General features: G+C 35.9%; 1 protein-coding gene across 1 annotated transcript; it reads right to left on the reverse strand.

The window, feature by feature from the left end:
- Positions 1-1,746: 1,746 nt before the first annotated feature.
- LOC144441305 (allatostatin-A receptor-like) lies at positions 1,747-22,041 on the reverse strand. The gene is made up of 2 exons (XM_078130863.1): positions 21,810-22,041; positions 1,747-2,762 (listed from the first exon to the last, which is right to left on the reverse strand). Exons 1-2 carry the CDS (start codon positions 22,039-22,041, stop codon positions 1,747-1,749), a joined length of 1,248 nt encoding a protein of 415 aa, XP_077986989.1.
- Positions 22,042-22,473: the final 432 nt, after the last annotated feature.

The following is a 22,473-nucleotide window of genomic DNA, read 5'->3' on the forward strand; positions in this document are numbered from 1 at the left end:
GAAGTGTTTATCAGACGTCTAATAGCCTGGTGAGATAGTAAAAGCACTGACAGCTGCGTGTGACAGCTTGTATTGTGTTCTTTTAAAAACAGCGTTACAATTTCATGCGTCTTACGGTCCTTTTCTGTATATTTCGAAAATGCAAACGCTATATTTTGTAAAGGCAAAAGCAACATGTATTACAATATCACTTATAGAATAAAATGTAAGAAATCGATAGCAACATTAAGTTTTTATAACACGAGTTGGATTCACTAGACGGATACAACAACAAGTGGAAGTTAGCAAAGTTGTATATGTTGAAGTAGTAATGTTAACGTTAATAAATGCGAGCAATCCGTCATGAGAAGAAACCCCCAACCTCATTTCAGGCGATTCAAAAAGAGTGATTACAGTGTTTCTATAAAGTAATTAATCAATACTGAAATGAAACAATTTAAAATAATATTTAAATGCAAGTATAAAATATGCGAAAATACCGTAGGAAAACATGAATATATTATAAATATACCAGAAATGGTACCAGTAAAAATACTAGAGATGGTACCAGTAAACTGGTTTTTGGTTTTATAGTATGACAATGTTCATGGGTCTCCTGTTACAGTCAATATTAAGTTCTAAACACCAAATAAAGACAATTGTTTCACATCACCAAGTATCAACTTCTGAACTCTACAATGACTGTTGAAATATATATCTTCAAACTGTTTAAAGTACATTATGCGCCGAATTGTAAATATTCACAAAATGGGTTTTATTGACTGTTGATATATCCTGTAAGTGTACAAATGATCAAGCACATTACATAGTTTTATGAGTGTCTCATCCCTTCAAACACTTTACATAATTATGGACATTACTAACTTTTTAAAAAAATACGTCCATATGCTTTCAATTGCTTGACAAGCTGTACTATTAAGGTTGCTAAATGTTAACTCTAGTAATGCAACTATGAAAGAGTTACTAACATCACACAATTTTTTCAAATACCTCCTTACTGGCTATTGCCTTAAACCGGCTTTCAATAAGGAATAATAACAGAGGAAATTAAAGTAAGCAAGGTGCTATAAGCCCCCGGTTTTGATTTCTCAGTTGTACGTCTATGCTTTAAAAGTAATCGATTCAAAACCAATTGACAAACACACTTACTCTGTTTAATATCAGTATTAGATATAACACTGAGCCATCCCTTTTCTCTTTTGCCCGTTCACGTTTGAATGGTTGACAAAATAAACCATTCTATCCTCCAAATCGTGTATACACAGTCAGTCACTTCAAACTAAGTTATTTGTGTTTATATTGATGTACTGTTACACTTAAGGGAATGGATATATGTTACTTAATAATTTGTTAAAATTGTATTATGGCACCTAAACGGAAGCAGATATTCGGTCCATCATCAAACTTCTTTCACGTAACATATTCCAATCATTTATCTATATTTGACTCGCCCTCTCACAATCTCTTATCATATTCCCTTTTCTAATAAAATAATTGACCAATCATTTACTTCGATTATAGGAGTATTAAGACAATACATTCTATTATAGCTAACATGGATGATATTGAATGACCGTAAGTAATGATATGTATATTCTCGGACCACTGAACATCTCATTCAGGTCGATGTAACACTTAAATTTACATTTCAGAAACCAGGAATGTCTCCCAAATCACTTTTAAATTTAGTAAGAGAAAAAGGACTACAAAAGTTAAAAGGGAAAATATAAAAGTATTATTCCGTTCTTATTTGGACACTACTTCCACCATAGTAGACGTGTCGTTGATTTTGTTTCTGTTCATTGAATATGGACAAAACTTCTTCAACATACATTTTCTGAATTGTTTGTATTTGAAAGCATAAATGAAAGGATTTAGAACCGAATTTGCAAAAGCCAGTAGAATAATAGCGTTGAAGTAATCAGAATAGTAGTCGGTAGGTCCCCCCAGGTTATGTATCAGGAACAAACAACTATCTGGTGTCCAACAAATGAAGTAGGCCAAGAGAACAAGGAACAACATCTTGATCAGTCGCTTTCTAGCGCCAACAAGGGTTTCAACCCTCTTGTCATGTACACTTATACCTTGTCCCGGTTCAATCGTTAGACTTGACAGAATTTTCCAATAGGCCCAAACCATTGCAACTGTAGGGATCAAATAACCAATAACGAAATACCATACTCCAAAAAATGCAGCCACCGAAAAGTTGGGATAATCAAACAGAATGCATGTCTTCCCGTCGTAGCGATGGAAAAATGCGAAGGCGACTTCCAGGATAACTGCCATGGTCCAAGCAACGACAACCATGATTACCACACGGCAACTTGTGTAGTATCTGTTGTAGGCCAGCGGATGCACGATTGCAAAATATCTCTCAAACGTTACCAGTACTAAGTTGAAGGTTGAAACTTTAATGTTTATCCAGAAGCATACTGCACTGAAATAGAGACGGCAGTAGAACTCACCAGCGATACCTTTTGGAACCGTCAGATCAAAGGCTTGGGTCAAGTATTTATTCAAAATCAGTAAGACAGAGGTGAAGAAGTCGGCAAAAGCTAGGTTCAGAATTAAATAGTTAGTCATGGTTCTCATCTCAGGGGTGAGTAGAATTACAATGATGACAATGAAATTACCAATCGTGCCAATCACACCAAAGGTCAATTCCGTCAAGTGGATATACGTCGGGGATGAGCCGAGCATAAGTGCAGGAACATCAGTGGTATTATTCATTTTTTCAAGTCTGATTATTCCTAGTTTCGAACCTGGAATAGAAGTATGTAGGAATGAATTACAAGAAAGAAGTGTTTTTTTAAACGGTCACAGCACAGTTGTCAGTGATTACCCGATTCCAGGAACATAAAGCGAAAATAATGTTTTACAAATTCAAAGATCCAATGTGGATTAGGGTTAAAATTTAGGTGTGAAAAACAATTATCTGATTGAGTTATCGAAGTAGTGGTCATGAATAATGGAATGTGTAATACTTGTGTTACGATTCCACTGATAAGCTTCCGCGCCAGTTACGATGGTAAAAGTTTTTCCATCAAGGTTTCTGGTCATATTAACGTCAAGACAAGTCATTTAGGCTACTGTTAAACGATCAACCAACCCAAGTTGCCATATGTAAGAATACTTAAGGAATTGTCATGGCAACTGCACTTTTCATTTCATGTAGTAAAATATCACAAATTTGCATGCACAGTGACTTTGATGAATTGCAATGTTTTGCATGTATCTGAACCGAAACACTTGATGAATGTGCATCAAGATTCGCACTGTTCACGAGATCAAATCCCTGAAATAAAAACGGCAAACAATTTCGAAAGCTAGCCTCCGGAAATCAGTAAAACTGATACCTATACCTTTTTCATTAAAAAAACATATTTCCTCCAAAATATCAGCACAATTTTTGTTTGCTTTTCTTTGCACAACTTGTCTTTTCAATTTAAACCATGGTAGTCGAATTGTGATTAGAACTGCTCAAATTACTAGTAATCATTCATTAAAACTGTTCAAATTCTTTCATATTTCCGGTAGTTAAAAAAGAAAGTAGTAAACATAAATCGTTCTTACTTTGTAAATAACCTTTAACATATGATATGACGTCTTCGAGAGTTGCTATGCTGTCCGATTCGTAGCTTGTTAAAGAACCATACACCGTCCAAGCACTGATAGACCCAACTGATACACTCGTGCAAACGTAGATTTTCTGTCAGAAAATGATGCCCACGTGACTCCTATACACGTTGCATACAAAATCGACTTGTCAGTCAGTCATTGTGAAACGATGACAACTTACACATACTTCGTGATGTTCATTATCATAATTAGCTCTATCGTTTCCATAAGAAAGGTGACTTCTATGACGACAGAGTCGTCTAATTTTCCTTTCGTTTTGAAATGTATCATTAATATTAAAGTTCAAGGCAACATCAATTGTGCTCATGTTACAACGTTGTATTTTTTTCGAATTTCACATAATCACAGTTCAATGTATTTGGGTTGCTGATTCTGATGTATTGTAGTGCTTGTTTTTGTCATTTACTATTGACGATGAAATCAATTTTCTTTACTCTTTCACGTGGAAAGGTGCTGGGTATTCCTCTTATACACCACATATCTTTCCCTGTATGCGAATATGTATGTATGTATGTATGTATGTATGTATGTATGTATGTATGTATGTATGTATGTATGTATGAATAACTGCGTGGCGACAAACGTTTGTTTGCATTAATGTGTAGATTCAGGTGTTTAATATTCATGAAATCTAAGATAGATTGCATATCTAATTTTACAGGTAAAATAGTAAGCCATTTTTACTTTTAATATTCGTACTGAAACTCCGCTGCATTTTACAAAATAATGACTCCATGTTACCTTATCGCAAGGTTTACGTTCTTCGTAGGTCATGTTGGAGGTCAATGTTTCACATACGGACTAATTTACAAGTCTAAAGGGGGATAATATAAACATATAATATAATATGTTATAATTCGCACGGATTCAATGAAGACATTAGGACTGTCATATATAACTTATAAGCCTACTAGAACATCAATTTTAACAAAGACCCAATACGAATCAAACGATTTGATATATTTCAGCTTGTGAGACTTGTAGTATGGATTTCTTATATCCATAATTCAGTTATTTAATGGTTTCCGTCTTTCATAATAGTAAAATTTTAATTTGATACATGGCAACGATTCATTTGTGTTACAGTATTTTACACACATAAATGACATACACATTAAATGGTTACTTGGTAATTGTATAAATTCGTGAAAAAATAAATCAGAACTGAAGAAAGGAGCCATAAACAGCAGAAGAACATGAATTGTACAATACAATAATATAATATAATGTATCGAAGTAAGTAGGGTCATGTAAAGTCATTGTACAATTTACATAGATGCCCCCAAGTCTATCAATCCAGGTCAGGATTCGTGAGTCGAGATTTTCAAGAAAAACACAATGACCTTAAGTAAGACCCTAGCACTCTAAGAAAGACGAGTCATTTGTTCGAAACGTGGATGCATAACGTAAGACTATTAAACTTGCATTTCTCTTGACATTCTTGAAACGATTTGAATTGTCTTCAGTGTTGTTGTTGTTGTTGTTGTTGTTGTTGTTGTTGTTGTTGTTGCTGTTGTTGCTGCTGCTGCTGCTGTTCTTGTTCAGAATTTCATCTGAGAAATGAAATATTTGACACCCTTGAAACTACATAGATAATGCTATTTTACATATTTTATGCATGTAAAGTACATGGACTTCACTGAAGCAATCAACGTTCTACTAAGTAGCTGTTCATAAATTGATTTTTTTTCGGTTAATTTGTTGTCCACCTCTAGGGCTTACCAAATCGATAACCACTACTATTTATGACTTTGTTCAAGGCGTGGACAATAGAATTACATGTAAAGGTTAAACGTCAAATGCCTATAAATAATAAATAATAATAATAATGTTAGTTTTTTATAAATGACTCCACAAAACGTATTAACACAGTATAAGCTGAGTTGTGGAATAGTAGTAAAATATCAGTCAAACAAAACTAGTTAATACATATTTTCAACTCAAACTTCTGCATCATGATTGTTCACAAATCTTATAAAACATACCTGTTGTGGATTCACTTCATGTCCCGTGAGGTCATATTCCAATAAGACTTTTCATATGTAATGCTTATCATTTGAAGAAGAACACAAGAAGTAGATTTCCTGGGAGTTCATACCAATGACGTTAAAAATCCAACCCAGAAGCCGGTGAATACATGCAAAACACTTTAAGTAGGTGTTCTAACAGACATAATTGATTTCGACGAAGTTTAAGCTTGGATAATCCAAATCGTTTCACTCACACACAATTCAAACATCAGAACTAGAAAATCTCCCATTTGCAAATCTGCTTCTGAGTAGTAATTCCCAAATTAATGTCTTTATTGTTCATGGCTTAGCATGTAAGAGATTACATTCGACAAATAAATTCAATCGCAATCATTTTAATGACAAATCTTTGAGAGTTAATAGTAAATGATGGACAAAGTTTTATCAGCAATTTGATTTTGATACCCTTGAGTGGCAGAATACTATGCTATTTAATGCGGATGTTGTGATAAGCTTAGATAATATTAAATCTTCTTCATGAACTGAAATCTCATAGACACGAAACTAATGGGTAATCCCATCAATACAAAGAAAGTAAGTTGCCTTCAAATTTAAAATTCATTTCGATTACAACTCTTAAACGAAGCCTTCTTTAGACGCCTTCAATCAACAAGTTCCGCCCGTTCACATACAAAGTTCAAGGGCAAATATGGAGGAATAAAGATTTACTCTCATTTCTCTATTATCTCCAAAGGACATTACACTTCTACAAGTTTAGAATCTCGCACAGAAGATGGAGCTTCGTTATGATGTATTTCCTGAATACCAAAGGCCACCTTGCCGAATACAGGATCCGCTTATTTTACACCCCCCCCCCAACACATATGTAGGTAGATACCTAGGTGCATAGGTACGTACGTACGTTCTACCTACGCCCGAATCACCAATAGCAAACGTGATAATAAATGATAAAGTTTTTAAATGATACAGTTATTCTTCAGAAATCTACACAAAACTTGGAGGATGCTATCTGACGTAAACAGCAAATATTCGACTTTCCGGTTCTCCCAGCATGCAACGTATTATTTACAATCAGAATGAGGCGGGAGGATACCCCTGCGATGATCGTCTGCCAGGCATAGCGTTTGTGTGGGAATTAGTAGACGTTTGTAGACTCCACTGTGTATTTTTTTCAGATATGGGTAAAAAGGACAACTGTTGTGTTTCGGCAACGTTGGCGTGATGGGGGAAATATCACTAGTTTCCAGTTGGACCAAAATCACGTCGAAGTGCGTGGAGTGTAGGTGTACGATGCTATCTCGAAAGTTATGGCAACCAAGTGTCCACCAAAAAGTGTGTGACGTACATTTCGTAAACAACGTGAAGAGTGATGATCCTAAGTCGTCTTCATATATTCCAACTATCTTTCCTTGGCATAAGAACAAAGGCACCCAGAAAGAAGGGGCTGGTCAAGTTGTAATAATAATAATAATAATAATAATGTCAAAGCTCTTTACAATTATTAACCCCTGGTTCGGATCAGAACGGCACAACGGCCCTTTAGTCTTCCTCAACTCCCCGGGGAGCATACAATCCATTGCAGCCATTTTAAGAGCATAGGATTAAAGCCTTCACATTGCAACCTTATACAGCTGGGTTGACTGAGGCACAGTAGTGGTTCAAATCTTGCCCAAGGACTTTAACCACTCAGAAACAAACAGCAGGCAGCGACGGGGCTCGAACCTGCAACCTGTAAATTCCAAGCCGGTCACGCTAACCATTCACCCATCATGACTCCACAGCAAACAAGGTTAGTTTAACTTTGAGACATTATTCTGCAGTTGGTCGACCATGTTCTACATAAATGTCGTAAAACCATACAGTTGATCATAAATGTAACGAAAAGTTGACATGTCTACGTTTAAACTGCAAAACCAAAGTAGGTTGTAGTGTAGGGTAGTGTAGTGTAGTGTAGTGTAGTGTACTGTAGTGTAGTGGAGTGGAGTGGAGTGGAGTGTAGTGTAGCATAGTGTAGTGCAATGTAGTAGAGTGTAGCATAGTGTAGTGCATGCAGAGCAGTGCAGTGCAGTGCAGTGCAGTGTCGTGCAGTATGAGGTATTCTTAGAGTACACGTTTACTAAAGAGGACGTAAGGGACATGGGGATATGATCCACTAATGACTGAACATGTATAAAATTTACATATTATGCAGATTACACACGGTGACATCACTACAGCGACACATTTGTTCTATATCTCAATTATATGATGTGCGCCACCAAGTGTTAGCATATAAGAAATTGCTGAAAAATCCAAAATAAATACCCATTTGTGGCCTATTTGTCACCCATATGGCCACTTTAAGTCTGAAGGGCCATGAATGGTGTGTGCAATGTGACGATCACTTTATTGTGAAAATAAACCTAGATGATAAGTTATTCTGATGACAATTATTATTATGTAAACAGACAGGGGCATTATGATAAGACTTGGTTCACCATATATACCATCATATTCCGATGTGTTGAATGTGAACTGACTGTGTTTCCTTGAATGTAAATACCACTGCCCTCATCGACAGCTGTAAGCAGCTACACAATGATATATCATGAGAATATATACACTCTAAGTGTACAGTTGAGTCTGCGGGGCGCCCTCGCGTGAGAATATTCCAATTACAAATTGTGCTTGGGTGGAATTTGTCTCTATACACAGCAATCATTCACGACACCAAAAAAGAAACTATGAGACGCAATTTCATTACATCACTGCGGAAAAAACTTATTTAAAGAGAATGTTGTATAGCATTGTGTATATATATATATATATTGCATATAGCTTTTGGTTTGCTTTCTTTCTTTCTGCAAAGAAAATTTATTTGAGAGAGGGATGGTGTGGGGGTCATACGGGAGAACTATATTTATTAGACTCTAATTTGCATCCAAGACATCTACCATTATATATTCCTTCCATGGGTCAGACCTGACTAGCCTCGCTATTTTCTGACTCCTGTTATCCGAATTCATTCTTTTCCCTTTTGATATAATTGTAATGTTAATTAATTAATTTTTTTGTATAATAAATCAATTTCAATTCTTTTGACTAGCAATGTTCTGTAAAAACACTATGCACTAGCGATGAACAACTTGATTCGCAAAATGTCTCGGGGTTACACTGTATATAAGTCCTATAATCTTCGTTATTATGGAAATCAAAAACTCCAGAGTTTTCTATGTTACACAACGCTCTTGTGGTTTACCAATGTGCAGTTTGAATTATCAATTACGTGCAAGGTTTTACACGATAACTTTCCATTTAAAATTGATTAGAACTCGAAATTACGGTAATCTCTTCGGGCATTGTCACATGGTTATCGTTAATTACATTCGTTATCCATATCACTTGACGTTTGCGTGCAAAAACGTTGACTGATACCAGCGTAGATATACGTGTTGGGCGGCGAGAGGGCATAAATGTCGGATAGAAGGTGAGAATCCTCGAAGTATTTGTGTTATCCTCCAGTGTCTTTGTTGTACTCAATGAACTGTTATAACTTACCATATGTTGAAGGAAATAGTTTCATGTTCATATTCCCTGAAAACCAAATCTGTTTCCAGGCACGGTACGGAATACAGCAGAACTAAGTTGATGAACATTTCCTTAATTTACCACAGAGGGGGCTACTTAGATGATTATGTTTATGATTTCGATAACTTTTAGTTAATATTATATACACCCATGCAGATCTCTCTCTCTCTCTCTCTCTCTCTCTCTCTCTCTCTCTCTCTCTCTCTCTCTCTCTCTCTCTCTCTCTCTCTCTCTCTCTCTCTCTCTCTCTCTCTCTCTATCTCTCTCTCTCTCCCTCCCCATTTGTCGGTTTGCCTGCCTGTCTTTCTGACCATCATCACTTTGCACAAACATAATAAAACATCTTAAATGAAATGAAACTCATCATACATATTCGGTATACTCGGGACTGATCATTATGATTTTGTTATGAAATGGATCACTACAATAACAACAATTAGGTGATGTGTCATAAAAAAATGTTCAAGAATTAATCTGACATGTTAGGTATATTGAGAATATCATGATATATATATATGATAGTCGTGATTTACATAGTAATAATTGTTTTGTATAATGTCGTTAAATCAGTAGCTCCAGTATCATCAAATTTAAGTGATGTATTCGTTATGTCATGAACCACACAAATGTCCTATAGATTTGACTGTTAAGTCATACATATATTGGGATAAATTTGCATTGATATAGGTGGATAAATTTGCATAATAAATTATGTTCACCAGGTGTATATCATAACTGATTGCTTAAAACACAATGTATAAATCATGTGGATAATGGCTATATTTATTGACAGGTATGCCTGTTAAATGCTATCGGGAGAATTACACATTACTGATTTGGCTTTGATGGTCTTTACCTGTAAAAGGTTGATCAAAATATCACCATACTGTAAGGATGTATTCGTGATAACATTGCACATAAATTCTATCGTATGAGTGTGGTTTTCATATCACATTACTGATTTGCATAATTCACCATGTTTACCAATTAGGTTCAATCGTTACTCGTTGGTGATGGAAATGAAGCCACGATTACAATTCATTTGCCATTGAATGAAATTCATGAATATCGATGAAAAATTAGTGGATATATCAAGTAGAGTTATTTGCATATTCACTAAGTTTGCCGTTTCCACTGTGTGTTGGAACTTTACATTAGCTCAACCCATAGTTACCATGAGACGGGAATGTCACGCATGCACAGTTGTTATAATTAACATTAATTTAATTATACATAGCATATAGATGGAACATGTATAGATTTAGTGGGCATAGCTTCAATATTAATTGTAGTAATTTGCATATGTTACAATAATGATTCACAGGACATTAGACATAGGTTGTTCTACCTGAGGCAGTCCCAAGTCATACCTGAGGTAGGATAGGTTTGTGTCTACACGCAGGAAGGTTGCGCGCGTTCCCTCCTGACTCCGTCCTGATAGTACCTAGGACGAAGTCAGGAGGTTTTATTTTAAGGAACCTCTCGAAGGTGTCCTAAGTGAGGACGGTTTCAGGACAGGTTCGGGACGTGTTTACATCTACACAGGCTTCAAACTACCCGTAGTCCTGCTTCAGGTAGGATGTTTAGTGCCGTGTAGATGGGGCTAATGTTTCGTGTAGGTATATCCTAAAAATTACTCAAGTGGTAATGGCAATGTTTTCAATTCCTAATTGATCGTTTGCGTCGCCTTCATCCATACTTTCTGTGACTCATGATAGTATCTTACATCCGATGCCGTCACTAAAAGCCTAGAGAAATTTGAGACTGTCGACTTCTCAACTCCATTATTTTGCTTAGAAGAGAAAAATCCATTACTGTCGCCCCATGTATCACCTTTGATAGAATTTCGAAGGTGTAAGTCGACTTATCTGGTCGACAGCTGCAACAGCGATAGGTTAATGCAAGACCTTAAGACCAGATGTATATTCAAATTAAGGAGAATGAGGTTAAAGTTATAAAGTCAGATAGCATGTTACCGTCAAATTGACGGTTTGAGTTTAGTCTCTACATAACTTCGCCTCGGGAGAATGGATATGTTTTGGTTTGGTTTGTTTTGTTTTGTTTTGTTTTGTTTTGTTTTGTTTTGTTTTGTTTTGTTTACAAAAAAGTCGGATTTCATAACATGCCTACATCCACACTTCTTCTTCTACGTACCCACTTCAGCAGAATTCGCAGAATCCATCTCCAACAGACTCATGCTAAACTACCTGTTTCAATTATAGGCAAACATCCGGCACAAAACAGAGCAAGCAATGAACGTTGGCTGCGAGTTAGTACTTATTGTTCAGCTTTATTCGCAATTTTGAAAAGTGCATGTGCGCAATTTAGTTTTCTGTCTGTTATATGTATGACGCCAAGGTCTTGATTCAATATCATGGCTGTATAATACTTCTTCCACCGTGACGGTTAATGATTTGGTAATCAACGATAGTCATACAAACTGGGAATTATATGGAAAGGATGCCTTGTCAATTCATAATATTGAAATCTTGTTTCTCGAATAAGATAAAATGCCTTAGTTTCATCCACTTTCACTTATCAGTATTGAGTTGGCATGTATCCGAACTCAGACGGAAGTGACGTATCAGACTTTCTAGGAGACTCAGATTCCAAGCCGGCCACTCGACCATCATGCATCATGACTTCACACGTAGTCAGCATTGTAAATTCAGTCAAGAAATTAAACGTATTCTCCCTCAACCCAACCAGAACTCCCCATCCGCCCAAACTACCCACTCGAACAACCCTAACAATTCATGCTTATTTGTATAACAGTCATCGTCAAAAGTCGTTATTTTCAGTGTATCCCTATTTCCTGAATTATTCATAGAATGTTTGCCATTTGTGTTGCTCGCGTTGACTCAGCAATCGAATCACTTTCAAAATGTAATTTCAGCTCCGAAAAATAAGACAAATATAATGTATAAATAATCAAATATTCCAGGAAAACTGTTTTTCTTTCCAGGTTAAACATGTCAGACTAACTTAATATATCTATTTATCTTTCATGGCAACCTTATACCTTTGACAGATAAACACAGTGATCATTTTATTACATTTGGCGTCTTAAAATAATTGTCACGCCCTTTTCGTCGTATTATTGATAATGCAGTAACAGTATCACATATACCCATTTAAACAGAAAAGAATCCATGAGTTGTTTGCATTACACAGCCGTATAGATATCCACCATTAATATTATATTTCCGAAGACTAGTGTATAAACATGGCAAAAGTGTAATTATCTGAGATTTAAAAAAAAATGGTTTGAAAAGTAATACATGTATGTTTAACTGTATGGTACATGTTATGTTGTCTTTTTGATGTAGACTTTATGGACGAGTACGTGCTTCAAGAATAGTTTCTTATCATGTACGTTTAAAAAACTAAGTGTAACGCCCTTTTTCTGACTAACCAATTAATGAATATGCATCTAGAATGTAAAACGGAAATTATATTTTTATCCAGTATTCATAGTTTAAGTACAAAAAGATTTGAATTAAAATATAGAACACACTCCTCGTATTATTGGAAGTAAACACCTACTGCGGCAGTTTAATTAAATTCACATTTTTAATTAAATATGCGTTTTTAATTCATAGGAACAAACTGTGACTTATTATTTAATTAAATTTCATTTTAATTAAATCGACGCTACGCATTTTACACTGGGAGAGGGCCTGCTTGCTTGTTTTTATGTGACAGACTGAGATCGAGTTTGGCAAATTACAACCACGACGAAATTACATTTTACCATCTTTTCATTTGGAGATTCACGACGTAGCAAAAGATATGGGACATATTACGGGGTACTCGACAGAACTCAATCGTTCGCCAACTTTGAGCACTTCTTATTTGCTAAATACAAAACAAAAGCCAGAGAAGCGCGCCATCAATGGTTGTATGAGTGATGCTAGTAATGTCACAAAAATCAAGATCCGCAATGGGATCTCTGCCTTCTCTTATCTGTTAGTCCTTGTCATAGACAATATTTTCATCTAAATCCGCCCATAATTTTTTCAATACCCTGCTAACGAGCAAACAGAGAAACACGGAAAACACATAGTCTCAGTTATTATGAAGTAAAATGTGATGTCATGCATAAGTGATATATATGAAATACCAGAAGATGGTCAGCCATTCAGGTTTACATGTCATTTCTATGAAGCACATTGTATTTTATTATAAGCTTAATTTAATGACTTTTATTGAATAGTTCAGTGAAAACATTAATGAACACGGGTTAAAATGGTAAGGATTTGTACTCAACGTATCTTAAGGGAAACTGTTTATCTAATTCTGCAGCATCATATCAAGAATAGAATCTTGTTTCACCGGTTTGAATAATTCAATTACGTCATATGTTACAAAAACAAGCTTTCAGCGGAACCTACGTTATCTCATTCCGACAATATCAAATTCTGCCGACTTCAATTAAATTATCACAGTCGACTTCAAGTGAAATAATTTCATAAGAAACCGTTCCTGTAACTTAATCCAAGTTTACAAAAGAAGAAGTAAGTCTGCTGCTTTGTTAAGTGGTAATTCAAAAAGAGTGGCTCCATGCTAACAGTTTGCCACTTAAAATGAATGAAGTGCATCACCACTGTAAAACATATGTGTCTATCTATCTATCTATCTATCTATCTATCTATCTATCTATCTATCTATCTATCTATCTATCTATCTATCTATCTATCTATCTATCTATCTATCTATCTATCTATCTATCTATCTGCCTGCCTGCCTGCCTGCCTGCCTGTCTGTCTGTCTGTCTGTCTGTCTGTCTGTCTATCTATCTATCTATCTATCTATCTATCTATCTATCTATCTATCTATCTATCTATCTATCTATCTATCTATCTATCTATCTATCCATCCATCTATCTGTCCGTCTCTCTCCCTCTCTCCCTCCCTCCCTCCTCTTTCTCTCCCTCTACCTCTCTCTCTCTCTCTCTCTCTCTCTCTCTCTCTCTCTCTCTCTCTCTCTCTCTCTCTCTCTATGTCTTTCTATTAAACCAGCCATCTATTAATCTATCCACTTTTGTTTTCAATTTACATACTTACCCACCTAGCCCCATGCATCTACCTACCTACCTACCTACCCACCTACCAACGTAATCACTTACTCACCTACCTATGTAAGCACTTACCTACGTAATCACTTACCTACCCTTCTACCTCCCTACCTCCTTACCTACCCACCTACCTACCTACTTACCAACTTACAAAATGTACCTATCTCACAAGTCATACATATACATCCATATCCAAGATTGAATGAAAGGTTACAGATTAATACAAGGGTGAAAGAATCCAAACAGCGTAAACATAATACATGTATGACATCATTGTATAACTAGAATTTCACATTCGTGACTTTGATGCGTACCTTGAGGAGTTAATCCTGACTACTAGAGTGATGGACTTCTGATAACCTCGTCAATCACGCAGAATATAAATGAAATCACGGCTGTCTATCTAAATAACGTCAACGAATTGAGTACTGGCAGTGAAGACCGACGGCAGATAGATTGATGATACAACGAAATAGAATTAACCTTTAGGTCTATGGAATGGTTAAATCTGCTAGTAGAAGCAAATACATTCAGTCGATTGCTTTGAACAGTGGGTAACACTGGGAACTAAAACACTGTATGCATTTGGAGCTTACTGGTAAGTATAGATGCTATCATTACATCGGATTGTAGTAATTATCAAGGGTCTGGAAACACAGAGGCCGAATATCGTCAACCATATATTTTAAACTCGTAAACATTCGTGTTGTCAGGTGCGTTATTTGCTAGACATCTGTGTTGAGGGTTTCTAATTCTCCTGATAAAGATCATTAAAAATCTACTTCGTTGTTTACTCGTATGCATTTGCTTGGACTTGACTTTATACGATGTCATTGATAAGTATATATTAAGACATGTATGTTAGTACCCCGATTCTGCTAGTACCAACATAAATAGGGTGTGTGCATATACAGTCAATTTTTATCCATCTATGAACGCCTATGGTATATCTGTGCCAACTAACACCAAACATAATAGACATAACGTGTGCACCTAAATGTATTCTTTATAACTAGTATTACACACGAGATGACAACGTATAATGAGTATTGATATTATGTTGGCGTTTCAAGAGTCGTCTCATTATATGAAATGGGAGAATTTTGATAAAGGTGCAGTGGCTATAACTCAATTAATATTTTTTTCGAACAGACAACTATCAATACATTCACTGAAATTTGTTAACAAACCAATAATAAGACATGATTGTACATGTTTATTTGATTTCGGTTATATCCATAAACAGCAGTTCAGTAGCAATGTGAAATCGTGATTACATTGGGTAGCTGATTTCCGGTACGGACCCAAAAATCAATATGATTGGATATATTCTACCATATCATGTGTACAGCTACACAAATATGTTTACCCACAGCTGATTTAGAACTCTTGGGCGTGTACGATATTACAAGTACGTCTTTATATCTAACAAAAGAGAACGTTTCAGTTTCAGGTAGGGCAGCATTAGACGATATATTCATTCATAAGTATTGATGCAGAAAGTAGTTAAATATGTCACGAAGTAACATATCGACTGTCTTTGACAATGACATTTTCTAACCTATACAAACAATGGAAAAATCGACTACACAATCAATAGGTGGAAACAATTTCGGGAATTCGATTAATGTATGATTTTTTTTATTCAGTGGCAATATTTACGATCTTTGAAGTAAGCCGCACATTTGTACCGCGTCACAAAACTTTACAATAACACATTTATCAATGGTAGTAATGATTTCCGTATTGATTTAGAACATGACAACGAATGATATCTATCACAAAACAAAGTACAAACTACATGTATATAAATTTATCACTTTGCTTTAAAAAACTGAGTCTCGTACAATGTACTTTTTCATCAATAAACTACATTTGTATTGCATAAACAAAAGTGTGTTTTGTACAAATGTACTCACGGTGAGGTGATGGTAAGTTACGTTGTAATGTGCCAATTTCCGTTCTAGTGGTATATTAGTATTAGTAACATTTTTTGATATTATTTAAAACATGGTAACCTGTGTTTATATTTTGGTGAAACAAGTGCAAGTGCACAATACTATATACACCCATGCAGATCTCTCTCTCTCTCTCTCTCTCTCTCTCTCTCTCTCTCTCTCTCTCTCTCTCTCTCTCTCACTCTCTCTCTCTCTCTCTCTCTCTTCCTCTCTCTCTCTCTCTCTCTCTCCCTCTCTCCCCCTCTCTCTCTATCTCTCTCTCTCCCTCTCCCTCTCCCCCCCTCTCTCTCTCCCTCTCCCTCTCCCTCTCTCTCTCTCTCTCTCTCTCTCTCTCTCTCTCTCTCTCTCTCTCTCTCTCTCTCTCTCTCTCTCTCTCTCTCTCTCTCTCTCTCTCTCTTTACTGCTTTTGATTAAGAGTGAATTGTATCAAAGTCTATACTGCACAGGTTCACCACAATAACACTGATGCGATCAGAATATTTGATGCGTGAATTAATTTCATATTGCAGTCTCTCTCCTGGACATGCTTAACAAATCAAATAATGGAACAATTTGTTCGCTCAGCTGATCTTCTGAGATTCGAGATCTCGTGGGAATAAACTAGAGCTGAACATACCTAAAACATGTTTTCTAAAAGATAAACTATGTTAAGATCGGAGATGACGTCTTCGGGCTCTTGTTAACACTTAGAGTAGAGTAGGACACGCATTATAAACCAGTTTACTTATCAATGTAGAGGGAGATAGTGAAACTTGCGCTCTATCTATTTATACAGTGTGGATGGATAAACGGCGTCAATAAAAGTAATAATTTCAGAGCAGAAGAGAATTCATACATCGCTTTTTTTCTCAGAGTCTAAGTTTACGAGATACTTAGGATATTCTTGACACTTATTATATTTGTGATATTATTAAAAAATTGTAACAAAAAACATTGTGTGTGAGAGGTACTGAAAATCTACGTCTCAATATCTAAAGCAAGGACAATCATCAAGAGCACATCGGTAAACTAAATTTTTGAACTAGTAATTGCACTCTAGTTTCCTTCTTTTAGAATGTCGAGGTCACTAAACTTGTAATTATGTTTCTATATTACCCTTGTAATTGCTTGAGGGACGATGAGGGACGAGAAGAGCGCCATGAATCCTAGGTACTTGTAAAGGCAAGTAGACCAGTGGAACGATTACTGGAGGGAAGTACTTGATGTTTTGATTTTAGTACTTTTCAATCGTCGTCAACATTTCTACGTTAAATCATGGTAATTTAGTTGAACACAGTACAGACTACTCTCAACTACTTGTTGGCCTTGACGGACTTCAGATGTCAGCTCCAAGTTTCAGGATTGAATATGTTGTACTACGTGTTTACACAATGTTTTCTCAGCACGCACGAACTGTGTATTCAGTATATGTTGACTCAAATTTGATAGATGTGCATTCTTTGTATATTATCAATAGTTCCCAGAGTCAGTAGGATAGTAGAATATACTTACTTTAGCACGGTAAATTGAATATGAATGCGACGTCTCGATCCTTCTACTACGGACCTTGCTCACGCAGTCACGCAATGATTTAATTATTCAATGTTAAAACCTCAGAAACATATTACTCTGCAAGTTTCTAAAAAAAAAACGATGAATGATTATGGTATTGCGTGATCACAATAAGACATTGCGTGATTCAAGTCCGTAGGAGACGGATTCAAACGTCATATCCGTTTCAAATTTACCATTCTAATACACAGGGGCACGTATTATTGCTTAGATTGCTGTTTGCTTAGGAAAATATCGTACGAATCCTGCTGCTACAAATGTATCACTCTCTATATATACTAGAATATGTTTTTTCCTTACAGGTAGGAATATATAGTCAAAAGGCACGTTGTTATATTTAGTCTGTAGACCTGGAAAACAACAATCTAAGAAATATTACACGCCCCTATGTTCTAATGTAGCTATGTTTTACTGTCCAACATATGCCTTGTACTTGCATACGTTCAATCGTATTTATAGTGTCAATATTTTGTGTACGTGGCCTTTATCGTACATGTCACGTGGTCACTGAAATATAATTTGCTGATTACAAATACGAGTTCAAAAGTTGAATAATATTGGCTACTATGAACACGGAGTTCCTGTTACTTTCTTGGAGCCTAAGCCTGTTGTGGTCTTAACTTGGAGTAGGTAATTATCAAATTCTGCCTGACAGAGTGAAGTCAATAATTTGCTATTTCCTGAAATCTGACGTTGTTAAAGCGGTAAGAAACTAGAGCCCCAACTGCTCTGCTGCGTTAATAGACTTATGCCTTTGTGTAGTCTGCGAATTATCTTGCAAAGAACGTGACAGCAGCAATACAAATGTATATGGCTTATACTGTTGAAACTACGAGGTGCTGGTTTACTCGTGTTAACAGCATGAGTAAGAACCTGGAAAATACTTAAATAACTTATCTTCATGAAAAAGAAGAACGTGTCAAAATAAAATCGATTTGTGGAGTCAAACCTTGAGATTGTATATCAATCATCCTTGAACATGTATTTCCTAATGAAATCTCACTTAAACTCATGTATTTTGACACGATTTCTGAAGCTACAAAACTGTTCCATTGATTTGACCATGATGTGTAGTGAAGGTATTAAGACTACGAGTATTTCATTATATTCTTATAAGTAAGGTATCAAAGGGGAATTACTCTTTGTGAGCAGTTTTAAAGAACAAATGAACTTAGTATATATACACTCAATCTTCGGTTAATGACCTGTCCTAGCATGATAAAAAGAAAAGAGGAGTTTTTGTTGTACATTATTTTCGCCAGACAAGACGACCTTTATAAATATTGAATTGTTCGATTATAACTGTATGCTGCGTTACAGTTAGGTAGTGGTTATTTACCTAGTGAGATGGCTTGATTGTTGATAAATTCCATGTTTGCCTGTTTTTACTTCAAAGATTTGTTTTTAGATTGTTTGTTTGTTTGTTGTTTGTGGGGGGGGGGTGTTTGTGGGGGTGTTTGTTTGTTTGTTTGGTTCAAGTAAATCACTGATCAATTGTACTCATGTTAATCAATCTGTTGTGACTGAATATAAAACGACAACATTTTCAAAGATCTTCAGACTAGTTCCTCACTAACACCTAATTTGTTGTACGAGAGCAAACGGCAAATTTGAACTTGTCTTCACATACGACAGTCACTCAGTAACACATATAAACACCTTAAATAGATCAGAGAACGATTAACTCACGCGAATATAAATGTTAAATTCACATAATGAATGATGTTACATTTGCTTTTAACTTGTCAATTCTTATATCTCAATTTAAGACAACTTTATGAGATACTTTTTTTCACCAACACCTACTCAGAAGTTATCTTTTATGATAATGTTCTCTAGTGGACTGTGATTTCTATTCTATTCTACAAGAAATATCTCCTATTTGACTATGCTGTCTTTCTTTCCTATTTAGATTACAACATTAACACAGTAAAAAATATAGTAACTATATTCATAAACTCACAAAATTGCCAATTTAATCATTTTTGTGTGATTTAAACATTTCTAAAAATGAATTAAAACTAAAAACTATGTCAATCATTATTGGACAAAATAATTATATAGGTGTTACACTTAAATTGTCACCTATGTATGATTTATCAAGGTTGAGATGAAAGTCACTGTACTGGAAAATAACATTTGCAGCTGTATGTCGATGGCTTGAATGCTTCAAGACATTATCGGCCAATTTGTAGGTCAAAGGTACATGCAGTGCTAGAAAGGTTTGAAGACATCATTGTTGCCATGGAAACATTGACATATTCAATGTCAAAACATGTCACTCACAACGATGCTTGCTGTTTTAAAAGGCTGTCAAGTCTTGTGTAAAATGAGGACATTACTAAATCTACTTTTATGGAAATCGTTTAGTTGTTTTGACAATGAAATGGTTTAGTTAGCACGATGAGTTTAGGGGAAATAGAAAGATAACATACGTGATGTCAAAGTTTTGGGGGTAATGTAACAAACAGAAGATTGTCCTTAAAGATGGGGTAAGTGTACCTGGCACTACCTTGGTGCTTTAAAACCTGGGGCAAGTGTTTAAAAGCCTTATTTTCGCAACTGCGCGAAAAGCAGAGTGGATTTTTTTAGCAGACGACATTTGGGGGTTTAGTATTTACCGCCTCGTTATTTATATATCTCGTTTGATTTCCTCTATTCCCGCGTATGCCTTTTATGGACTTTCATTAGAATAAATTTAAATACCCATATACATGTACTAGTAACACGGGTAACTAGTAAACAATACAGGTCCAATATGTAAAATCACAACATTATGTTAATAATTGCATCTACGCAGTTAAAGGAAACAAGCAGGGAGATGTATATGTAGGTAAACATAAAGTGTGAGTTTTTAACTCATGAATGTATTAAATGCATGTCTATTCCACATTTTAATTCGCCAAATTTGACTCAGATAAGCAGATTGAATTTTGCCTTCATCAAAACATTTATTTAAAATCCACAGTCACACATAGCGGAGGAAGCGAGGGCTTCCATTGCTGTTTGTTTTGTCCATATGGTCCCGAACTAATCACATTAGCCTGTATATATGGCGGAATAAGTGAGAAATCCAGCAATCTTTAAAATTCATTTATTACACACCATTATAAATGCATTCTGAGTCATTACATTTTTGTCAATTCCTTTATATAATTTAAACTAAAATAATTTGTAATTATACAATACTCCCAATAAAGATAATTTCGGATATATTTCTTATCAATTAAACGCCTTTAGAATTGAGAGGCTTATTAACTATGTATTTGAATACTCACATTTTCTATATAAGCAGATGAGAAAATCACCTATTGAAAATATGAATAAAACATACTGTGCCAGATTTACAGAGACACCGCATGTTTAAATGTTTCCATGGCCAAGACGAAAATTGCTGCCCCTTGGCAGTTCTCATTACGATCACGAATGTTGCCTCCAGCTGTACAGTGTGGTAACCGTCTAATGATGTACATTATGTCGATGTTTCGTCCACTTCCACAATTCTTGAAGTTTGATTAGTTATGTGTATGTATAAATATATTCCACTTATCCAGTTAATCAGTTATACTCATTATTAGATCGATGAGTTTCTTAAATGTCAAATAAAAAAAGTCTACTCAGGAGCCAAACTAGTGGAAGATTCAGGTTGTTGTTTATGTCAGATAGTACACTACTATAGCTATCCAATCAAATAGTGTGTTGACGTTGTGCTGCTTTACTATTTACGTGCTTTATCCGTTACTACTCAGATAATCTTGTTATTGAAAATGAAATTGAAATTTGATATGACAGTTGAAAACTGTTTGTAATATGAACGACAGTAATGGCATTGTAATATTTGCTTCACAGGAAGGGCATTGCTAATGTTTTCAGTAAATAGCAACAATCAAATTAAAGCTGACAAATTCCATCAGTGTTTATTTGAAGCGGGGTTTCTACACAATGTCCAACCTTCACTGTCTGTTACGATTCTGTCCTCGTTGATGTTATCAGTTAGTTGCTATGCCAACCCTTCTTTCACCGACCTTCATGCAGTAGCAATCTTCCTTTCCTGTAGCCTGTAAGTGTAGCTGCCATTTTGCCGTAGCCTGGTTGCTCTTTGGCCGTAGCCTGGTTGCTCTTTGGCCGTAGCCTGGTTGCTCTTTGGTCGTAGCCTGGTTGCTTTTTGGCCGTAGCCTGGTTGCTCTTGGGCCGTAGTCTGGTTGCTCTTGGGCCGTAGCCTGATTGCTCTTGGGCCGTAGTTTGGTTGCTAATCATCCGGCTGGTATATTTTGCCGTAGCCAGCTAGTTGCTTTTTGCTGTAGCCTGGTTTCCGTTTTACCGTAGCCTGGTTGCTATTTTGCTGTCACAGTGACCCACTCCTCTCCTCACACCACAGTTGACCATTGATTCACTGCATGGTTATCAGCAGCAGTTGACTTTGTTCTGATATTGTGGCAAAACGGTGGCAGTGGTGGGATATGGCATTAGTGGGATGTGTCACCGGCCACAGCGGTGGGATATCAAAGTCACAAAAATAATGCAAAGTTTAGGTAATAATACAATGGTTCAAAGTAGAATGCGGACTTTCCCTAATTCCATTTTCTGTAGACCTCCTCGAGTACCGCTTTGTAAAATATGATCCACCCATTCTCGACCCACCCCTATAATAACTGGAGGTTTACTACTTATCTGTCCCTTACGAACAAT

This window comes from Glandiceps talaboti, chromosome 10, assembly GCF_964340395.1.
Source record: "Glandiceps talaboti chromosome 10, keGlaTala1.1, whole genome shotgun sequence".
Taxonomy (NCBI): domain Eukaryota; kingdom Metazoa; phylum Hemichordata; class Enteropneusta; family Spengelidae; genus Glandiceps; species Glandiceps talaboti.

Coding starts and splice junctions, on each gene's coding strand:
- LOC144441305 (XM_078130863.1), bottom strand. CDS start 22,041: ATGATTAGCAACCAAACTACGGCCCAAGAGCAATCAGGCTACGGCCCA. Junction 2,763..21,809: donor AAGATTGCTACTGCATGAAG/GTCGGTGAAAGA, acceptor CTTCTATTCCAG/GTTCGAAACTAGGAATAATC.